Raw genomic sequence first — 23377 nt, 5'->3', positions numbered from 1 at the left:
AGCCCTGGATCTTGAGTCGTGGCTGTGGTCCTGGATCATAGGTCCTGGATGGATATCCTCGTGGATTCATCTTCCTATTATACACACATGCATTTCCAAACATTTGGACTACCTATGTTGCAAATGTATTATCTTTTCAATTTACACACGGCATCTATTGCACGTCTGTCCGTCCTGGGAGAGGGATCCCTCCTCTGTTGCTCTCCCTGAGGTTTCTCCCATTTTTCCCTTTAAACAGTGGGTTTTCTTCGGAAGTTTTTCCTTGTACGATGTGAGGGTCTAAGGACAGAGATGTGTCGTATTGTCATACTGATATTTTGTACAAACTGTAAAGTCCACTGAGACAAATGTAACATTTGTGATATTGGGCTATATAAATAAACATTGATTGATTGATTGATTGATTGATTGATTGACATGGTGGCGACCGCCGCGGAGATTGAGCCCCGCGCTGTGTCAGGCTGGGGCTCAACAACGGCGGTAGCCGCGGAATCGGAGCCCCGCGCCGTGTCAGGCTGAGGCCCGGTGGCGGCAAGAGCCGCGAGAGCGGAGCCCCGCGCTGTGCCAAGCTGGGGCTCCCAACTGGACCTCACCATTCCTCATTCCCAAACGGGGAGGGAACGGGATTCGGCCTATACTAGATTTGAGGGCTCTGAACAAATATCTCAAAAGATACAAATTCAGAATGCTCACTCACACATCTCTGTTGCGTCTCGTGCGCCAAAACGATTGGTACACATCAGTCGACCTGAAAGACGCGTATTTCCACATCCCAGTATATTATCCACACAGGAAATATCTGAGGTTTGCCTTTCAGGGTGTCTGTTATGAGTACAGAGTACTTCCCTTCGGTCTGTCTCTCAGCCCACGAGTGTTTGTACGGTGTACGGAAGCCCCGTTAAGACAACAGGGTATTCGCCTGGCAACTTATCTGGACGATTGGCTCCTTCTCGCACAGTCGGAGCAAGAGGCTATTACGCAGACGAATGTCCTCGTAAAACACCTGCTCGACCTGGGTTTCGTAATAAACACAGAAAAGAGCATGTTGTCCCCAGCCCAGACTGTACTCTTCCTGGGCCTACGCCTGAATTCGGTGCCCTTTACAGCCCGCCTGTCAGCAGAGAGAGTGAAAGCCTTCAGGGCTTGCCTCGCTCATTTCCAGCCACGCAAAATCGCGGAAGGTGGTCACCACAGACGCATGTCTGACGGGCTGGGGGGGTATATACGAAGGTCGACCTGTGAGGGGTCTCTGGAGCAGAGACTTCCAACGGTCACACTTAAACTATCTGGAGCTTTTAGCGACATCATGTCCTCGTGAGGACAGACAACACGACCACAATATCGTATATAAACCGCCAAGGGGGTTTGCGTTCTCTCCAGTTACACATGCTGGCACGCAAACTGATCTTATGGAGCTGCGGACGTCTCCTCTCTCTGAGAGCGACGCACGTACCAGGAGTGATGAACCTCGGGGCAGATCTGCTGTCCAGAGGTGCACCACTATATGCAGACTGGACTCTACATCCAATAATTGTGAGTCAGCTGTGGGTGTGTTACGGCCGGGCCGCGGTGGATCTGTTCGCATCAAAAGAAAACGCTCAATGTCAGCTGTTCTTTTCAATGCGCGATTTAAACGCACCGTTAGGCGTGGACGCGCTCGCGCACGCTTGGCCTCCGGTCCTTCTGTACGCGTTCCCACCCCTGGCTCTGATACCCCCAACTCTGGCCAGAGTGAGAGAACAACGCCACACACTGATCCTAATAGCTCCACACTGGCCTGCAATGTACTGGCTAGCGGAGATATATCACCTGCTGTGCGGGCAGCCGTGGCAGCTCCCGCTACGCAGGGACATACTGTCTCAGGATTTTTCACCCACACCCAGAGCGCTTGGCACTATGGGCCTGGCCCGTGAGTGTTATAACCTGAATACAGTGGGACTCCCTCAGAAGGTGATAAACACTATTCAGAGTGCAAGAGCTTCCTCCACCAGGTCCCTCTATGACTGTGTGTGGAGGGTGTTTGAGGAGTGGTGCCTTCAAAAAGGATACATCTCTTTTCAATGTCCTGTCGGGGTGATTCTATAATTTCTACAGGACCTGATTGATAAACACAGAGCTTTCTCTACGATCAAAGTGTACCTGGCTGCTATTGCTGCATGCCATGTGGGCTTTGAGGGAAAGACGGCTAGCCAACATCCCTTGGTCTGCCGTTTTATGAAAGGGGCTCGCAGGCTCCTCCCTGTTTCCAGGTCACTGGTGCCCTTATGGGACTTGGCAGTGGTTTTAGATGGGCTCACTCGACCTCCATTTGAACCCCTGGAAGAAGCTGACATGAAACACCTGTCACTGAAGACAGTGTTGTTACTGGCTCTGGCATCTGCCAAGCGAGTCATTGACATTCATGCGCTCTCTGTACATCCTTCATGCACTCAGTTTGCCCCGGGGCAAACAAGAGTGTTGCTGAAGCCCAACCCTGCCTTTGTACCTAAGGTGGTTGGCTCAATGTACCCCCATTAACATTGAGGCATTTCCTCCGCCACTGTGTTCCTCTGAGGAACAGCGGCCGAATTTGCTGTGCCCAGTCCGTGCTTTACGCATCTATATGGACAGGTCAAGAGAGTTTCGATGCAATGACCAACTCTTTGTATCCTGGGCTAACCCTCATAAGGGCAAGCCCGTTACCAGGCAACGGCTCTCTCCCACTGGATTGTGGAAGCGATTGCTCTGGCTTATACGAGTCAGGGTTTGCAGGCACCAACGGGCCTGCGTGCTCATTCTACTCGTGGACTGGCTACATCCTGGGCTTTGTTCAAGGGTGTTTCCATCCAAGACATTTGTGCAGCAGCAAGCTGGTCCTCACCGCTCACTTTTGTCCGCTTTTACAGGCTAGATGTCTCTGCTCCAAGTGTGGCCCGCGCAGTGCTGGGCCCCGTGTTGAGACAGGGTTCTACCTGTTAAGTTCTGGTTGTTTTGGTGATTTTCGAGATAAGCATGTCTAGCAATACGGGAGTTTCAATATGCCATAGTTAGACATCGAACGGAGTGGTATGAATGAGAACTATAGGTTACTTACGTAACCCCAGTTCTCAGAGTAACATGAAGTGAGATGTCTCACCAGACGGCCTTTCTTGCTAAGACGAAGCGAGAAGAGGTGCTTATTTTGAATAAGGAGAGAAGGGTCCATCCTCGTTTGCCGGGGTGTCGGCGCGGAGGGACAAGCTAGTAACAGGTATGTTACCGAAAAAAATCCAACCTTATCGTTATTCCGAAAGGAAAAAACGACGGGGTAGATTTTTCTTTAAAAAAAAATATTAACTGGTGTGTTAATATCTTTCTTATCTCCGTCTCCTCTGGTGTGAGGGAGAGAAGAGTCCATCCCCGCTCGCCGTGGTGTCGGCGCGGAGGGATAAACTAGCAACAGGTATGTTACTGTTTGAAGAAAAAATCAAACCTTACCGTTATTTCGAAAGAAAAAACGGCGGGGCAGATTACAATATTAACTGGTGTGTTAATATTTGTTCAATTCTTCTGCAAAGCAAAAAAGTAACCGGCAAGCGCCCGTCGACCGAATGTTAGCTTGGGTTCAGTCTGTGGACCGTTAAGCTAGCCCGGCTACTGATATTCGAGATGTGCTCTGAAGCGAGAAGAGGTGTTTGAATGACGCTGCGACGTAGCGCAAGCTACTTAAAGGGTGGGTGGATTCCCTGACGTAGACGTCAAGATCACCAGCCAATCAGGATTGGCGTAATGAGATTGATGCTTCTGTTTGCATACGCGTTGAGGCGCATCCCATAGTGAGACATCGAACGGAGTGTTATGAATGAGAACTGGGGTTAGTAACCTATAGTTTTATAGTGAACAAAAAAAAAAGTTCTTCCGAAAACATAAGCATGTACTGTAGCACTACCCGATGCTAACGAAGTTTAGAAATCTGTGAGGATGAGCAGTGGGAGGCTCAAAGAAAGAGTTAACATTATACTTAACATCTAACATTTCTCAAAACAAGCATTGGTGTCAGAATCAACAACTTGTCTGAAGAGCTGCAACTAAGTTCTATGAAGTGCTGTTTGCCTCGGGCTACTGCTCGCAGGATCTATATGAGCGGGATATATATGAGCAGGATGTGTGTATGGTTGAACAGTAACAGTTGTTGGCTCTGCATTGGCATCTTAAAGGTTACAGCAGCAATACATCCAAAGATACTCTCAGTTGTTTGCGCATGGTTTCAAAAACGTTTTGTAAGCATTTCCTTTATTTATTCTAAATTGTTATATTTGTTTGTGTTAATGCTGTTGTATAATGCAAAAACAAATTGGTAACATCATTCAAATGTATGTAACGGTAGCATATTAGCCCGGGCATTGTTGAATCTGGTTTTTCTAATATGTTGTTGTTTGTTGCGTCAACATTTTCTAGCACCTGCTATAAACAGTCCAGCCTCCTGTAGCTTTCTGAGATGTGTGCTATCACTGGTCAGCAGGTGCATAACATTATGGGTAATGCTGTTGTCTGGGAGTTTAAATAAATGATTTAATGTGAAATTCAATGTTTAATGCTAACTAGCTACCTAGCGTTGGTTGCATGGTTTCGGTGTCACTGTCAGCTTGTGTAGTTTCTAGGGCAATAATGACAATGCTCTGTTTTGACCCATTGAGCCTTTATACATCTTGAACATTATTAATAGTGGTCCAACCATCTGACCAATCAGTGGTGGATTCCCAACTTTGGTTAAGACCACTTTTTTAATAATTGTGTAATTAATAAATAATTCCATGTTTTTCTCAGTTTTTTATTATTTAAGGTTTATATGTGGGTTTTTACCTGAGACATACTAAGAGACATAACCTTGGACTTGAAGAAACTGGGCATTTTTCAGCACTAAAACTAATGACAATCTCATCAGCTTTAGCTGTAGGCTACTCCTTGTTTACGGCTAACTAGCAAGTAGTAGTATGCTACAAGCTAAACCAAGATGGTGAACCTGGAAGATTAATGTGTTAGCAGTTTTTAGCTAAAAAAGGATAGAATAGCACATCTAATAGTACAGCATTGGACTTTTTACGTCATTTACAGCTCATCTCTAGCAAAAACACTGTCCTAGCCTTACGAATAAAAAGTACCAAGCAGTTGCAGCAGTGGCTGTAGCTTACCGTGTGTATGTTGTAGCCCTCGTAGAAATGGAATCTCCCCTGCATGCAGACACACTCACGGCCCTGCAGCTTCCCAAACACCAGCTGACCAGCATGGCCTGACACTGCAAACAACATACAGTATGAGAATATGCTAGCATGCGTATGTTCTATTTCTCAACACTAGTAATATGTTATATAGAAAAGACAGTTTTTCAACTTACCAGTGCTGGTGGGAAAATGTGGAATATCTTTATATTGGAACACATTCCTGTCACCGAGCAGCTCTCCCAGGCCCCCCAGGCCCGACCCACAGATGATGGCTACTTTAGGACGCTGCTCTGTGTGGGCCAGCAGCCAGTCTGCTGTCTCCTTATACTCTTCATAACTGTAAGTGCTGGAAAGAATATTGACAAATGTAACTTAAACACAGCTGTGACAAAGATAGGTCAGTCACTTAAATCACTATGATAAATATTTTCATGACCGTTGTCATCACTATCACCGGGAAAATAAAACCACAAATACTATCAGTCTCATATTTAGAATTTGTCATTTTATAACATAATGAAATTATAGTTAATTTAAGGGAAACATACAGCAAGTGTTGATTACATGTCTTTGTGTGTACAAAGCAGCATGGGGAAGTAATTAATGCATGCATTACAAGGTTTTCTATTTTTTTGAGAAATAAACTCTCTGAAACTCAGGCCGATCTATTTTTCATTGTCATGGTATAATAATCTTTAACAACTATGTTAAATAATAGTTAAAATATCTGCTAGATGGGGTGCACTCTGAAATGCGAGAGTACAAGCACATGGAAAGGAACATTAACTAAAGATAAGAATAAATACAACATTGTGCAACACACACTTATGGGTTTTTACTTTGCCATTTTATGTGTATCAGCCAAATAAGTATGCAGGGATGCAGATTACCTTTCGAAATGCCTTGAGGTAACACATTATGGTCTGAAAACAGTCTGTAATTCTAGTTATAAATCTGGTTGTAGAGCTATAACCTTAATGTTCCTTCAATGCCTCAAGCTTTGTTATTAAAACACAATGACACTTCAGGCTGCAGCCTTTACCAGACCAATCTGCAGCAGGAGCCCATTTTAAAGCAGGAGCCATTTTAAAGCTGCCATCTAAGATGACAGCTACATCAGACTAGCCTTGAGGGTTCAATCTTCCCACATTTCCCCAAGTATTTATTTTTAATTGAATTCCAACTCCAAAAGGAGAAGCAAAATCGTTCATTACTGTAGTTATGTTGGTACACACTGTCTTTGAGACTACCAGGGACCGGGTAAAGTCTGGTCCCTGGTAGTCCCAAAGTCAGTGTAAACAGCACAAAGTTAAAAGCAAAAAGTTAACAGGTAACACCAAAAAGCTAACAGTTAAAAGGTTGCAGCTAAAAGCTGAAAGCCAACAGCTAATTAGCCTCCCAAACACCAGCTGAATGACATGGCCTGGCCCGGATATCTATTTAATATTCCTGTGAAAATATCTACTTATATACTACTATATTCTACCCAACATCGGTATTGAATCCAGTTCAAAGTATCAAAGATTTGAATACATCATGATAACGGTATAACATACCTTCAAATGTACTGAATAAAGTTTCGACTCAGCATCATTTTATCAATGGCACCTCTGTTTAATGCCCACTGGCTGCTAACAGCTAACAACTAATAGCTAACAGCTAACAGCTAATGTTAACTAGCTCTCTTAATGCTGATTCAACGATTTGCCTTGGTCGGGGGTCATCTGTATCCTATGATACCCCCCATCACGGAGGGGTGATCAATATATTCTAAAGCACAGACATATGTGACACAAGTGTTGCCTTGGTTGCCATTACCAGCCTGTTAGTTGCAGAGTTGCACTTAACATGATTGTGCAGGTGGGACTGGCAGCATTAACACACACAGCTTGCAGACATGCCTGTGTCTTCTTCTGTTTTTTTATTCATAATCAGATTCACTGTTGGTGCCCGTTTAAAGGTTTTTTTTAATGCATGAGATCCGTTTAGGTCAGAGTAACTGAACAACAGCCTTTTGTAATCAGTGATTCATAAACCCAAGAAACCAAAATGTGGAGCAGAGTCGACTATAGGCCTATAGCCATAAAAAAAGCTCTTATCAAACTGAATGTCATGTCTGTGATTTTGCTGTCATGTTTTATATCAGCATCACTGAACTGTCAACCCAGTCTCACGGCATTTCGTGTTCACCAACACGATTTTTAATCTATTAATTCGTGTTCACCAACACGATTTGCCCCTTTTTTTCGTGTTGCACAGCACGATTTTAAAAGCAATGTATTTCTACTGCCTGCAACACGTCTTTTTCTCCGGTCGGGTTGAGGAAGACCGGAAGATGTGTGGTTCATAAAAACATGTTCTTACTCAATATCAAGCCACAGTTATTGCTTTTATTTGAAATCGTATAATTTTGGACTTTTGTTGCCGTCTGTGAGGAAAATAAATGGGGCTCAGAGCCTCAGGATACTGAAATCTGTATTTTTTAAATCTTTTTTTCCTTCTAATTTGTTATTCTTTTCAAAATAACATACTGTTATTTACTCACCAATAACACACAATTATCCTTGCTTTTATTTATTGGTTTCATTCCATAATCTCGGGCTTTTTTGGCGTCCGTCAGGAACTGAATTTCAAAATAAAAATAACCGGAAACAGACGTAGGCATTTCGAGCGATTACCCAAGATCCTCAGCTATGGTTTTAAGATCGCTTATTGGATGTTTTAGCCGCAATGCATGCTGGGATTTGGTGATTATATGATATGAAATCTGGAAAACATTTTAAAAGAATAAAATAATACTTAATTCCGAGCGCTCTTGCTTTTCTCTTTGAAAGTCATCACATAACGGCATTGTAATACACGGTTCGGCTGCATTGTATATTACAGATCTGCCGTAGTTCTTTATTTATAGAGCCCTGATGAGAAGACCTTTGAAAAAACTGAGAAAATGCCGCCGAAACTGAATACTTGACGTGGATCATAAATATATTCAACAATTAAACAACATCTTCAATTTCTCTTCACACAATACGTCTCCTTGCAGTATCAACACTAATTCGGCTGACTTTTACATTTGATCTAATTCACAGATAACTGTGCACAGCTGATATAAAAGGACTGTAGTTTTTTAAAGATATTACTGATTTTCTTTGAATGTAAGAATGTAAATACTGAGTCTGAAATAGTATAGCAATATGCTGTAAAATTATGTGAAAGCATGCATAAAACTACACATCTTCAGATGTTGTACGAAAACATAAGTGTCTATACACTAATAATACAAAGTTATTATGGCTGTGTGTACCTTGTGTGCACCTCCTAGTGGTTAAAGCACGTTATTGAATTATTGTGTTTTATTTGATTAAAAAAATATTAAGAGTACATACTTTCATAGGAGGAAAGTATAAATATAGAATATAAAAAATCAAGAAGATACTATAAGTGATCTCTACAATAAAACAGTTTAGTGCAGAATGTACAAAGATATTAATAGGAGGAGGTGCAAAACAGAAAAACGAATTAACCTTTATTTAAACATTAAATAACAGATTAAGGTCTTCTTTTAAATAAGAAAAAAACTTTGGGGGTATCTATCTACAGATAAATATTAAGCCTGACAAAGTACTTAACGTCTAATATATTGCTTTCCTGCAATGTTAACTATGTTGAAGCACTTATTTTAACTGATATTATACATATGAATTATACTCTTATGTATGTAGATAGAATAAGAAATGTGCAGAATATGACAGTTTAATGGTGGATGTACACACATATTGATAGATGTCTTGTAATGCACTGTTGAGGAACCTGTGACCCAAGTGTTTCATTCATTGCATAACTACACCGTAGTTGTGTATGATATGTCAATAAACCTTTGGAAATCTTGAAAGGGATGTGCAAAATAGCCATAATATACAGTCTTTAATGAACTATTAGTAGAGAATAACGAGTAATGAATATACTTTATTACTCGTTTCCATTCATGTCAATTGCAGATATATGTTTAGTCTTCTCAAGCACCAACTATCAAATATCTCTCCTGATTGTTGGCACTTGACAATCACCTTACCTGAATTTTACTCAGGTGTAACTAAAGTCTGATTTAAGGGTTGTTTATATTTCACATAATTAATCAGAATCTGCAAAGTAACTCAAATAAATGCAGTGGAGTAAAAAATACCAGGTTAACCTCTGAATTGTAGTGGAGTAGAATTACAAAGTAACAATGAGCTGTCATGTGGGTATTAATGCTGCGCATTATGGACACAAGCGATTTTCACCCATTTATTAATTATATGTTTTACATTTGATAACACCAATGTGTTTAATACTGGCAACTTCTAATTGTGGGAAAAACGAAAAAGGTTCAGTAGAGACGTCCCATAGAATCAATCAATCAATCAATGTTTATTTATATAGCCCAATATCACAAATGTTACATTTGTCTCAGTGGACTTTACAGTTTGTACAAAATATCAGTATGACAATACGACACCCTCTGTCCTTAGACCCTCACATCGTACAAGGAAAAACTTCCAAAGAAAACCCACAGTTTAAAGGGAAAAATGGGAGAAACCTCAGGGAGAGCAACAGAGGAGGGATCCCTCTCCCAGGACGGACAGACGTGCAATAGATGCCGTGTGTAAATTGAAAAGATAATACATTTGCAACATAGGTAGTCCAAATGTTTGGAAATGCATGTGTGTATAATAGGAAGATGAATCCACGAGGATATCCATCCAGGACCTATGATCCAGGACCACAGCCACGACTCAAGATCCAGGACAGAGGAGCGCAGGATCATCCATGACTCCGGATCCCGGCGTATACAGACAAAAAATAGAACATTTTGCGAAACACAATAGCCAGCATGTGTAGTTCTGGGGGGGCGTTCGATTCCAGTTTTGGATAGTCTGGCGTGGTTTCGTTCCATTTCACACAGCTGTTTGACGCTCTGGGTAACCTTACGGGGACTGTAGTCCTAAACGATAGCTGGGGATTATGGGTAGTGTAGTGTCTTCGGCCATCCTAAACTCAGAAATGTTGACAATCGCAATGATGCTCGAAATGTCCCTTATAGGCCTACGTCTGTTTCCGGTTATTTTTATTTTTAAATTCAGTTCCTGACGGACGCCAAAAAAGCCCGAGATTATGGAATTAAACCAATAAATAAAAGCAAGGATAATTGTGTGTTATTGGTGAGTAAATAAATAACAGTGTGTTATTTCGAAAAGAATAACGAATTAGAAGGAAAAAAATATTTAAAAATACAGATTTCCGTATTCTGAGGCTCTGAGCCCCATTTATTTTCCTCACAGACGGCAACAAACGTCCAAAATTATACGATTTAAAATAAAAGCAATAATTGTGGCTTGATATTGAGTAAGAACATGTTTTTATGAACCACACAGCTTCCGGTCTCCCACGACCCGACCGGAGAAAAAGACGTGCTGCAGGCAGTAGAAATACATTGCTTTTAAAATCGTGCTGTGCAACACGAAAAAAAGGGGCAAATCGTGTTGGTGAACACGAATCAATAGATTAAAAATCGTGTTGGTGAACACGAAATGCCGTGAGACTGGGTTGGAACTGTACATAGCATAGCCGTAACTGCACATTTCTGAAGCTATTTGTGCACAACCATAGATATTAAATAGAGATATGAAAATCATGTCAAATAAGTTAAAGCAACTTTGAACTAATGCTTGACATGTTTTTCAACTTTTTTAAGGTTTTGATTTGTGGGTTGAATATGAGTGAAACTGTATTCATAGAATTTTAAAGATCTTCAGTCATATTATGTCAAGACAATTTAAAAATGATTTGAAGAACATGGAAATAGTAGAGAAGCTAGGCTGATATTTATTAGTTAAAACTAACAAAGGCCAAATGTTAATTTTATCTTCTTTACATCAAAACATCAGGCAGGTCATGTGACTTTGAAACCAGTAGGCATAGATTATTATAAAGTATTTAACAGCAGACAGATATAAATCATAGCCTCAGTCTATTGTACATTTATACATTATATTTTAGTAATTGCCTCTTTATTCATTTGTAATTTATAAAATACAATTGTGTCTTCCTCCTTTATTTTGCTTATTTAAAAAAACCAAAAAAAAAAATAATACCTGCATCCAATCACATTCAATGACTAGGCAGGTCACATGACTTTGAAACCACAGAAGGCCAGATAATAGAGAGGCGAAGTCCCGCCCATCTACTTCTGACCCATGGGACCTTATTTCGGAAAAATTATGTATTGAAGTCTGTCACTACCCGACCCGCAGGCATCCCTACCCGATCCGCATTGCGCATGTGCGAGATGGTCCGCCATATTGGACAACTCCATACGGCAACTCAAATAGGACATTTGACGTCTAGACGGCTGCCTGATTTGCATTGTGCATGCGAGTCATAAACGTCTCAAATATCTATACAAATATAATTTATGTTATTTTATTTGAAATAAAATGAAGGGCATTCACAGTTAATGTAATTAGATATAAATGATGAATGCCATACATATTGCATACTATCACAGTCAATATTTCTTCAGTATGATAGCTGTCTAACTGAAGTTAAATCAATTTCTCACTTATTCTGACAATGCACTTAACCCAATAAAAGGACCCAATAAAAGGAGTTGTTAAATAATAGTGAAGTCACGTTGTAATAACAATAACTCATCTCTCTCGTTCAGATTAATATTGTCAGTTTTTTTTGTTTTCTTTTTCTGCTTTGCCAAACGCCACTGTGTCAAGTGTCCTATTTGAGTTGCCGTATGTAATTGTCAAATATGGCGGACCATCTCGCACATGCGCAGTGCGGATCCAAGCCCCCAGGAAGTGCGCCGGACTCAGATGAAAATATTCGTGCTGGCCAAACGGCGGTACTACACTTCCGTTTGGTTGCCAGGCCCGGAAACACTTTTTCCCATTGACTTACATGGGGAAAGAGTGGTCTGTAAATCGTTGGATAATTTTTTCTAAACTAAATAAACTACCCAGTATGAACACTTGTATAGCCCTTATTAAAAACATTTGTTCCTCAAGTTGTAAAAATGTGCTAATAACGTTATTCTGAGAGTCATTTCCCTCTGCATTATGAACGCGCATCTCTACCCCACGGGACCGCGCCGCCCGGCACATTCATGTGATTTTTTTATTTTATTTGTATTTAACCTTTATTTAACCAGATAAAAGCATTGAGATAGAATCTCATTTGCAATGCTGACCTGGCCAAGAAGGCAGCAACACATAACACATAACACAAACATATAAAATACAGAGAACATAACTAAGAAAACAAAAGACAAAAAAGCAGTCACTACATTGTGCATATTAGGACAGTAAGAAAGGTGCACTACTTATTACTGCAAGAGCAGCTAGTGGTAAGGACTTCAGACAACTTCAATTTAAAACATGCTATTGAGACGATGAGTGATGTGACGTGTTCATTACAGTTTTACCTTTACCCATGGATGCACAATAAGAACGGACCCATATCGCCTTACTGCCATCCCACGGAGCTGTAATAATGGATATATTGCACATGTTTGCTGTAATTCATCATTTGTAAAATATTATACTACATGGGCTGTATGATGTAAATCTTGTATTAAATAAAGTTATTATTACCGACGTAGATTAACGTTCCTGTAGCTTCTTATTGCACTTGCAATATACCATTAAAGGAGTTGAACGTTGCTGTTTGCTATTACTATAGTACCACGCAGGGATAAGCCAGAGTTTACAACCTTTGCATGTGGGCACAACACGTTTTGACCCAGATTAATTAGCTATACCCAGGGTTGGGAGGGTTACTTTGTAAATGTAATCAGTTACTGATTACTGATTACATGGCTCTGAAAGTAATCCGAATACAGTTACAGTTACGTGTCTTAAAAAAGTAACGTAATCAGATTACTTTTAGATTACTTTTGGATTACTTTCTTTTTCCATCACAGATGGGTATGTTTTGGTGTACAGGAGACACAAAAAGCAAAAGGAATGTGTTTTTACTGTTTTAATGGCTTATCAAGAGCACAACTGAAACACAACATCTGAAACGATGTAACAACATAATTAACTTTTTGGGGATGCAGCTTGGGATGTGAGGAGTGAGGGACACGGCTTAGAACCAGCGTGTCGCCTTCTGTCCTGCCAGTGTTGGCAGGACATTAATTAAAATGTCAAACTCGGACTTCATTTTAAGGACATTACGGCCAGGGGTGTAGAGCTATAGTTGTTTAAGCACCGGATTGGCAAAACAGGAGAGTGTGTGCACCAGTCTGCCTTGATCTATGAATTCATGTCCGTGACTCTCACAGTATCTGCTGCCCGCAGCTGTTTTATAGAAGGAACACCTCCTTCACTTCATGAAATCTCTGCAGCATCAGGAGGCAGCGGGAGGGTTAACTCAGCCTCTGAGAAGACGAGCACGCAGTGCCTTTCACGCACCGCCTTCACTGTGTTTACCTTCAGAAATAATCATTAGTAAGGCTAAAGAAAGAGCGACCGCAGGCTGATGTGTTTTAACCACTCACACGCGATTTAAACGCAGACTTGTGTTCCTCCATGTTTCGCTGTTATTGTTTCACTGAGCGGACCCGCGATTTTTTTTCAAACGCTTTTTTGGTCCATCTGCGGCGGTAATAGGTTTTGTGGGCTGTGATGATTCGGCTGTACCTTTAGTAATGAATATTAAATGTTGTGAGGAAATCTTTCCACCAATAATTCCAATAAGTAATCCAAAATGTATTCACTTCAGGTTTACGAAAGTAACTGTAATCAGATTACTCGTTTTTCAAATGTAACGCGAGCTGAATACAGTTACTTGATTTTTGTATTCTGATTACGTAACGCCGTTACATGTATTCCGTTACAACCCAACCCTGGCTATACCATATGATATCGCCCGAGGAAGTCGTCATACTTATACATATATAAATAAAGATATATGTGTCAAAGCTCTAATCAAATTAACAGTTGTATTAATTATACTTGTATATGTATATATATATATATATATATATATATATATATATATATATATATATAGCCTGTGTTGTATATTTATACACACAAATGAACAACGTTGTGTGTGTCAAATAACAAGTTGTATTGTAGTGTTTATTTTAGTGTTGTTTTATGCTTATCCACATTTTGATTTCAGAGCACAGGAGAATGCTGGGCACAACATAAAGCTCAACAGTGAAGCTGGCAATGCTGAACAAAACCATCACTAGATCCTGTTTCATCAGCGTAATATAAAAGTAGCCTACATAACGATTGATGTGAACATTAGCATAATTACTAATGGCTCAGACGTTACACTAGCTAACCGCTAGCTGCTAACTGCTAACTGCCGCGGCCGCCTCCATCCATCCATCTTCTCCCGCTTATCCGTGGTCGGGTCGCGGGGGTAGCAGTTCCAGCAGAGAGCCCCAAACTTTCTTTTCCCTCGCGACATCAACCAGCTCTGACTGGGGGATCCCAAGGCGCTCCCAGGCCAGCGAAGAGATATAATCCCTCCACCTGGTCCTAGGTCTACCCCTTGGTCTCTTCCCAGCTGGACGTGCCTGGAACACCTCCCTAGGGAGGCGCCCAGGTGGCATCCTAACTAGCCGCGGCCGCCTCGTTATTCGTTAATATCAAATCCATCATAACAATCCAGAACGTGCGGTGCTGTTACGTGTACGCAAATTGACGTGCTTGATGTGAACGAGCCTTTTGGGGGGCGTGGTTAAAGTTGCGCATGCTCTATGAGCGCACATACGGGTACTTCTCAGGCATGCTGGGTAATTTGTGACGTTTCACTCTCTCAAAAGTTGGGCCATTTTGTCATCCATGCGCCAATGAGCAACTCTCATAGGAATTAATGAGGCCCCGCCTTCCACGCTGTATCCAGTTCTTATTATACATCCATGTGCGGATCGGGTAGTGACAAAGTCAATAGGGAGAGAAAACGTATCTTTCGATCCCATTTGAATTGTGCCATGAATTACACATATGATGTTTAATAATGTTAATGTTAATTAATTTTAATGTTCAATTATCTACATGAGACGTTGAAATCTCGCGGGACAAAGACGCCAGCAGCCTTGAGAGCGAGGCGGAGCAATTTCTCTCCACGAGCTGCAGAAGCGAAATGCTTGATGCGAAACGACTCACTGGTATATCGAGCTGAGCGCTCATTGGTGGTTTTTACACCATGTTGGTGATGAAACTCTCCAATTGGCTTGGCAAAGGTTTGTTGTTTTGTGTCAGTTTTACGTCGCCACTTCCATTCATATTTTTCATCATTGTTCCACAATGTTGATCATCATGAAATGAATATCTATATATGTTATACTATACTTGCACTGCTTACCGTTTCCATACTTTATATATCTTAGCATATTACACACTGTTAATACTGCTCACATGCTGCTGTGTATATCTAGTGCACTCACAGAAATATTTAACCCTAACTTTTAAGATTTATGTAAAATAATTACATGACAAAGTTCCATTTAATTTTTTTAATATTTTGAACATAAACCTATCTAATAAACTTTACATGATGCATATGCATCAGTGTAATAAAGCCTATTCATTTGAAATGCATATTCACCAGGTTTATGTATTCAGTATTAATATAATTTATTGAATTTAAATGCATATTAATCAGATTATGTATTCAGAATACATTAAGTATATTTGTTTGAATTACATAGTAATTAGGTTACCTATTCAAGATGAATAATGTGTATGTTTGAAATACATAACAATTAAGCTTAAATTCCATCAAAATGCATTAGATTTATGTATTTTTGTGATTAATATCCAATTAATTTTTCTATTTTCCATTCAACAATATCTCAATGATTCATACAATCAGACCACCTTGTTGATTCAACACATTTATTAACATTAAAGCAAACCTCTTCTCTTCACACAGACACAGTACTCAGCAGGTAGTGTAGCTCTTCAACCAAGTCATTTTGTAGATGGAACATGTAAAATGTTTTCTAACTTTAATAAAACAGAGACAAGTTAGGAAGGTTAAACAAAGTGTTGACTGAGCACCTGCCGTTTCTAGCTTTCTGTGAATCACCTGAGCAATTTGAGTTTCAGTGCTTGTACTTTGGGGGAAAGCTTGGACGATTCCAGGTCCATCAGGATCTTCTGGTAAACTTCGAATGTATTCTTCAAGCTTTTTGGATAGCTTAGATTAAGTGCGTAGATCAACCCATAAAGCATCACGCATGCATGGTTGATACTCTGGAGGTTGTGGAGAACTTCGACCCCTTCCAGGACCACACCGACATCTGCAAAGCGTCCACCAGGACCATCAGGATCATCACTCTCAGCTCGAACGGTGTAGATTGCCAGTCGTGCCTGCAACGTCTGCCTCGGCCTCACGGCATTCGATGTCCTGAAAGATGGAGGGAACAGAGAACAATGAGCTGTGTCACTCTAACCTTGACCTTTGACCACCAAATTCTAAGCAGCTTATCATTGAGGCCAAGTGTGTGTTAATTTGAAGAATTCCCTTAAGGCACTGTAGATATAGCGTTCATGAAAATGAGATGGACACAAGTTCAAGGTCACAATGACCTCAAGATCTTTGACTCCCTAAAAGCCTGGAAAACAAAACAAAAAGTCACATTATGTATAAATGGAGTTGTACATTCAATGATCATCAACTATTTAAATATGATAAAAAGTGGTGTTTGAGCATTGTTGATCACAATGAGGGTCGCGTTAAAGAATCTCGATAGCATTTTTTACCGTGTTTGTGGGTACGTGCCATAAAGAACAGCATGTCTTTAAAGTAATACTCTTAATCCTTTAATTTAGAGAATTTTTAATGGTGCACATGAAACATAAGACAGTAACTTACATGTTCATAGGTTGGTCCTCCTCTGAGGGTAAGGTTCCGAGCTTCTTTAAGATGTAAGGATTTCCGGGGAGACAGAAGAGAATGCACTGTATCCAATGAAGCCTTTGACCTGCCACAATAAAAATGGAGTCAACAAAACATCCCAACTTAAAATGTAAAAAAAGAAAAAATACAGGACCAGGAACCCATTTTATTCAGAGATCTGTGAAGTAAATGAAAACATTCTCATCAGTAATCAATATCTGAAAGAGCCAAATAAGAAACTGTTCTTTGATACAATGTTGGGGAGAAAGGACAGTAGGAAAGAGGCAAACCTCTTCTGTCCACCCCCCGCTCCCTCACTCCTACCCTCCACCATCTCTTCTCACCTCCTCTCTCCTAATCTCCTCTCATAGGGTAAGGTTTACTCCTCCCTCCTATCCAACCCTCTCCAAACCTCTCTTGTGCTGTCCTCCCTCCCTCTCTCCTAACCTAATTCTGTTTCCTGTTAGGAAATAGAAGGAACTAACCTTTCCCTATCCTGATCTTCTCTCCCCTAACCCATCAACCCTTGAAAATGCCCCCTTCTACTAAATAGAATCAGTCCCAACAGCCAAAACAAAACACTGTAATTTTCGGACAATAAGCCGCGCCTTTTCCCCCATTTTTCGACCCTGCCGCTTATATAACGGTGCGGCTAATCTATAGATTTTTACAGCTAACGGCCACTAGGGAACCTCCTAAATCTATGGATTTTACAGGTTACAGTCCACCACCTTTAACACTATGGGCTCTATGACCGGTCCGCGCCCGCCACCTTTTAGCGGCGGGCTTCAGCAGGAAAAGCTGGAGGCCGGAAAAGAGTGAGACAGGTAGCGCGCCAAAGTAAAAGTGGAACCGAGAGTGGTACGAGAGACAGAACGAGAGCAAGACAGACAGACATTACGAGAGCGAGACAGTTTGTGCAAAGGAAGTTTTCATGCACAAACCCTGCCGGTACGTGCGCTGGGAGCGCACCGTTTAAGTTTGAAAGTTGAAAAGTTTGTGTGTCTGAAACGCTATGTGATACAAGTTTACACAGCACAGTACATGTTCTGTAGCTACTATTGCACTAAATGGTAACACTTGAATACGTTATGCAAATATGCAACTTGTTTGTTGAAATGTTAATAAATGGGAGCTTCCTCAAACAGCCATCTCTTTCCCGACAATCCCCTCTGTGCACGAACCCTTACATATGGTAATTAAACATTAAAACACCTGCGGCTTATCGTCCAGTGCGGCTTATATATGTACACATCATTCAATTTAGCTGCTGCGGCTTATATGCAGGTGCGCTTTATAGTCCGAAAATTACGGTATCCTTACTACTGTTTTATGACTTACCTCTTGACATCCGGCTTTGGCTTTACTGACTGCCTCAGATCCTCAGCTGCCTTTTGACAGAGAAAAACAATAATTATCCCATTATTTCTCTCCATGGATATCAGCCTTAATACACTACAAGGTATGGTAAAGGAGGAAGACAGGAATGGCATTATCTTTGTAAACTACATTGTAGAAAAAAATTGAGAATTAACCCATTTAGCCCTACTTTTACACCTTTTTAAAATCCTATGCTTTATGTATGAGTGAAGTTACACTGTGGTAGGAGGTAACACACAATAAAGCTATATGTGTGAGAGCAAGAGAGAGACACAGACAGAGGGAGAAGATCTAGGGGAAGAGAGAAAAAGCAGGACGGAGAGACAGAGAGAAGAGGGAGACAGCCAGACACAGAAAGAGGGAGGGAGAGAGACAGAAAGGAGAGAGTAGGGTGAGACAGACAAAGTGTGATAGGATAGAGAGGGAGAGAGAGACCAGTTGATCAGTCTTGTGTTGGTTAGAGTTCCAGTCAACATGTCCACTTACTGGCAATAACTTCAAGGAAGACAAGAAGGCTTCCCTCTCTCTGATGTTCTCAAGGCATTTGAGTTCATAAGCAGACAGTCCACAACATGTATCACACACACACACACGCACACACGAGAATCAAGCTGATCAGAATCAAGAATCAAAACCGACCTGACATAATCTGAAAGGCCTATCTTACTAAATAACATTTCCAAAACAGGTGTCAATTACATAACTGCTGCTTTATGAGAACTATCAAGTTTCTGTGTCCTCACCTTCTTGTTTGGGGCAGAATTGTCGTCACTGGCATATTGGAGGCGCTTAGGTGCCAGGACCCGACCCTTAACCTCAAGCTCCTCCGGACCATGTGGATTTACTTCCTACAAGTAACAGCAGTACCACCATTGCCTTGAGGGAATTTATTACTCAAAACAAACAACCCATTGGACTCAATGACGAACTATTGGTGTTCAAGGTCAATGTGACCTAATGTCCATCCCATTCTCATGAACGCCACATGTTATCAGGCACACCTGGAGGGAAATTAATTACATCTGGCACAAAGGACAGAAGGATGACATATTTACCACATATTCTTTGACCAGTGTGTCCAGGTCTTCATTGAGGTAGATGCTCAGACAGCTCAGCACACAATCACGCCTCACGTTGATGTCTGTACTCTGAAACAAACATTACATGATTTCATGCTGGTCAGTGTCAGAGACGCATGTGCTGAGGCCAGCCAAGCCACTGACATTTCCCTCCTTGACCATCCTGAACTCACCTGGTTTCACCCCACTCAGTTAAAACTCACACAGGTCTGAGCCCGTTCACTACACAGTCATTTTGAAAGTGCCTATCCTTTTCCAAACCGTTAACAAAAGGAGCTTTCCCATATGGCTGAGTCAAACAAACCATATGTGTATTAGGTTAGACCAAAAAATACTTACATTATCCGTCTTTGCCATCACGGCTCTGATCTTTCTTCCTGCAGCTCCACCTTTGGTATGGAAAACTCTGATCAGTCGTCGGTCAGGCGGTCCAGTTCTCCAAGGAATTTGGAGGTCAGAGGTACAGTCGTCAGCCGCATAAACTCCAAGTTGATCTGTAAAAGACAACACAGACAGGATACAGACTTAAACAGGGGCAGCTGTAGCTCAGTTGGTAGAGGGGTCATTCATAGACCGAAGGTCAGTGGTTTGAATCCCGGCTCTGACTGTCCACATGTCAAAGTGTCCTTGAGCAAGGCTAGCACACTGCACAGTTGGGTGCACAAAAGTGCTATTTAAGTGCAGACCATTTACCAGATGTGTGACATTGAATACATGAGTTACTAAACTTCAGATTCACACTTACCTCACTGACATCAAATAGTGCTGGCCATTTGTTTAGGAACTCTGGAATCTTTGGCTCCTGGAGAATCTCCTGTCTCCTAAGCGAGAAGGTACGCTGCATCTTCTCCTTAATCACGGCCTTGTCCTTTTTTTTCTTTTTTACCTGAAATGGAATGAAACTTCATTGTCATTATACAGTACAGATTGAAGTTCAAAAAAATAAATGTATATATAGAAAATTGATGCACTGACACAAGTGAGATTCCAACATTTCTATGTAAACAAACACAAAAACATATCTCTCTATAATAAACCGTTTTGGAGATATTCACCGATATGTAAAACTTTAGACTTTTTGTCTAAATCTAAAAAAGTGTCTAAAAAAAATACACCCCTACCCGAAAAGCTTTGAATGAAATGCATCAATTCGCCAATCATTGATTATTTTCCTACTCAGCATAGAGCACCACGTTTAGTGAATTGCTAGCTAACGTTAGCTAGCGAGCGCCGGTACACGTGTTGCTTGTAGTAGGACTAAAGATAAAACTGCTTACAATCATCACAAACTACGTAGATTTGATCATCAATGAATTGATATTAATGTAATATGATAAAAACTACACGAATAATACACAGATGGATGTAAGTAGACAAAGGATGACTCGGATTACTCACCATTAAGCCTGAGGTAGCACATGAAGTCCAACGGAAAATAAGGATGTCATTTCCTGTTTCCCGATTTCACTTCCCCCAAGTTGTACGTAAACCAATCACATACGTTGTAACTAAAATAATCTTGTTTGTTTATATGTATTAAGTAATTACATTTAATATATTTTAGAATTGACAGAATTATACAGGTTATAATTCATTTCAATACATACATTTAAAAAATATGAGTATTTAAATAAAATCAAATAGGAGAATATGCTTAAAAATAAACTTTACCATGATTCATTTATGTGAGTGTGTATTCATATCCCTCACTGATTATTCATCATTCAATTCATTCTACAGTATATTTTATTCTGTAGATTGTGTACATTACTTTTCACTTGCTTTTTGCACTCCTGGTTAGAAGCTAAACTGCATGTTGTTGTCTCAGTACCTGTAATCTGTGCAATAACAATAAAGTTGAATCTAATCTTGAGCAGGAACAAATGTATTTACTTAGTACATATCTGACATTAACGATTATACATATTTGTGCATTCTTTATAAATGCAAACTGGTCAAGACCACTGATGGAAGTAGTTTTGAAAAGTAATAAGTGGTCTTTTACATGTAGGATTCAACCCCCCTTGTATTAATTTGTTTTAAAATGAACAGACACTTGAGTCATTTATTTGTAGTGGTATAATAATTGTGGGATTTCTATTGCATCCACTTAATCTGCAACGAAGAACGCCAACGCAATTTCCGCCATTGCAAACCGAGTCAAGCCGACTCCGAGCTGTCCGACTTCAGGCGAGCTTTTTGAGACCTCCCCCGGCTGCAATCGGCTATTCTCGTCTACTTTCGAGGCGAGCCGCAGCTCATCTCAAACAAGCCTAATAGGCTAGTGACAATGGCCCCAACATTTTGAGATACCCCTCCCGGAGTTAGAACAAAACACAACTTACTTTTTCCTCATCTCTAAGGCCTCCCATACATGAAATGGATTGTTGTATAAACATATTTTACTGCAAAAGTTGTGAAATTGATATATAAAGTTAGACACCCCACACTAAAAATAAAGGTTGGCCGTCTGGGGGTTGAGGCATAACAACTCATGTAGATTCACAATGGAAGGTCTGATAGGTTTAAAACTTGGCATACCTGAGGTCAGGACATCCCTCTGCATTATAGAAAAGACTGAATGTCAATATCTTACTGTAAATTGGAGATACAGTCATTTGAACACATACCTACAATAGGCGGAAATGTATCTATGTAGAATGATCTCTTTATTTGTAGTGACCCTGACATGGATTGCCATAGCACACACACAATGGCTTGTTGAAAAGGTGTGGTTCTACTGAATCCAGCAATACCAATTGTGTAAAGGTAGCTTACATACTCATCGAGTTATGTCACTAAACGTGTATGGTGTCTTTATACACTGTTATGCCCAACTGCAGCCAAAATGTGCCAGGGACTAGAAGATGAGACACAGAGACAAGGAAACAGGTTTTTGGATTAACAAACTTTAGTATTCAAATTAAATGTTCTTATCTAAACTTAAGTAAACCTAAGCTAGTGGGAGCCGGGGGATACATGCATATAAACACATCTCTATCACTCATCCACATTGTCATCAAAAACAACATGGCTCACATTTGGGCAGTCAGAGCAAGAGCAAAACTCTGTGCAGGTCAAGCCTACTGAAAAACATTGGCATTTGCTGCTATCATTGCACTTTCCGTCCTTACAGTATAGGTGGGTGATGTCTCTGACTTCTTTAGGTGCAGGTTCTTTGACGAACATCACTGGTTCAATAGACCCATCTTCTCTGAGCCTCCACCCTCTACCAACTGGGTTCCAGAGATGAGGCTTGGCCACATGGCTGTGACACCACACTGCGGTCTGGTACATGGCTCTTAATACATGTTGCTGGAAGGCATCTTCTGTTGGGGGTAGATTTGCAGCTGATGACTCTGTTGTAGATGCTAGTGTGTACCTCAGCTCATCCAAGGTGGTGCAAGGACGGCCATCCTCCCTTTTCTTTTGGCCATACAGAAGGAGGGCATACTTTCTTGCCACAGGAATAGCCTCCTCCAGACTTCCAGAAAGTCCAAAACTGGCCATCTCATTTAAGTCACTCAGATGAGTCTTAAGTCTTGTAAACACAGTAGCCTTCCCAATTCTGTACAAGCTGCTTGTGGTATCACAACCTGTGAGGGCGTGCCATGCAGGTAGACATGCACAACATGCTGCACCAAGCTTCTTTGCGATGGGACAGACTGGGACAAACCTCTCCCTTGGGCCATATCCAGAGTGCATGAACACCGTTGAGGATCCAAACATTCCTTTGCTGGAATAATACACAAGCAAAACCAGTACGTCGGTATCATCACATCTGATGACGACCCGAGAATGAGACTCTGCTAGATGTATTGC

The 23377-nt window shown here is 40.9% G+C and overlaps 1 protein-coding gene across 1 annotated transcript in view; it reads right to left on the bottom strand.

The window, feature by feature from the left end:
- Positions 1-23377, bottom strand: part of pnp6 (purine nucleoside phosphorylase 6) — a 40243-nt gene that overhangs the window by 10218 nt on the left and 6648 nt on the right. Inside the window, exons 2-3 of the mRNA XM_034205931.1 lie at positions 5354-5526; positions 5151-5254 (exon numbers count right to left, since the gene is read on the bottom strand). Of these exons, the coding sequence (XP_034061822.1) occupies positions 5151-5254; positions 5354-5526 (277 nt within the window). The remainder of the gene's footprint in view (positions 1-5150; positions 5255-5353; positions 5527-23377) is intronic.

This window comes from Gymnodraco acuticeps, unplaced genomic scaffold (assembly GCF_902827175.1).
Source record: "Gymnodraco acuticeps unplaced genomic scaffold, fGymAcu1.1, whole genome shotgun sequence".
Classification (NCBI taxonomy): domain Eukaryota; kingdom Metazoa; phylum Chordata; class Actinopteri; order Perciformes; family Bathydraconidae; genus Gymnodraco; species Gymnodraco acuticeps.
Note: the sequence above shows the minus strand (reverse complement) of the source record. Positions and strands in the feature narration are given on the sequence as shown.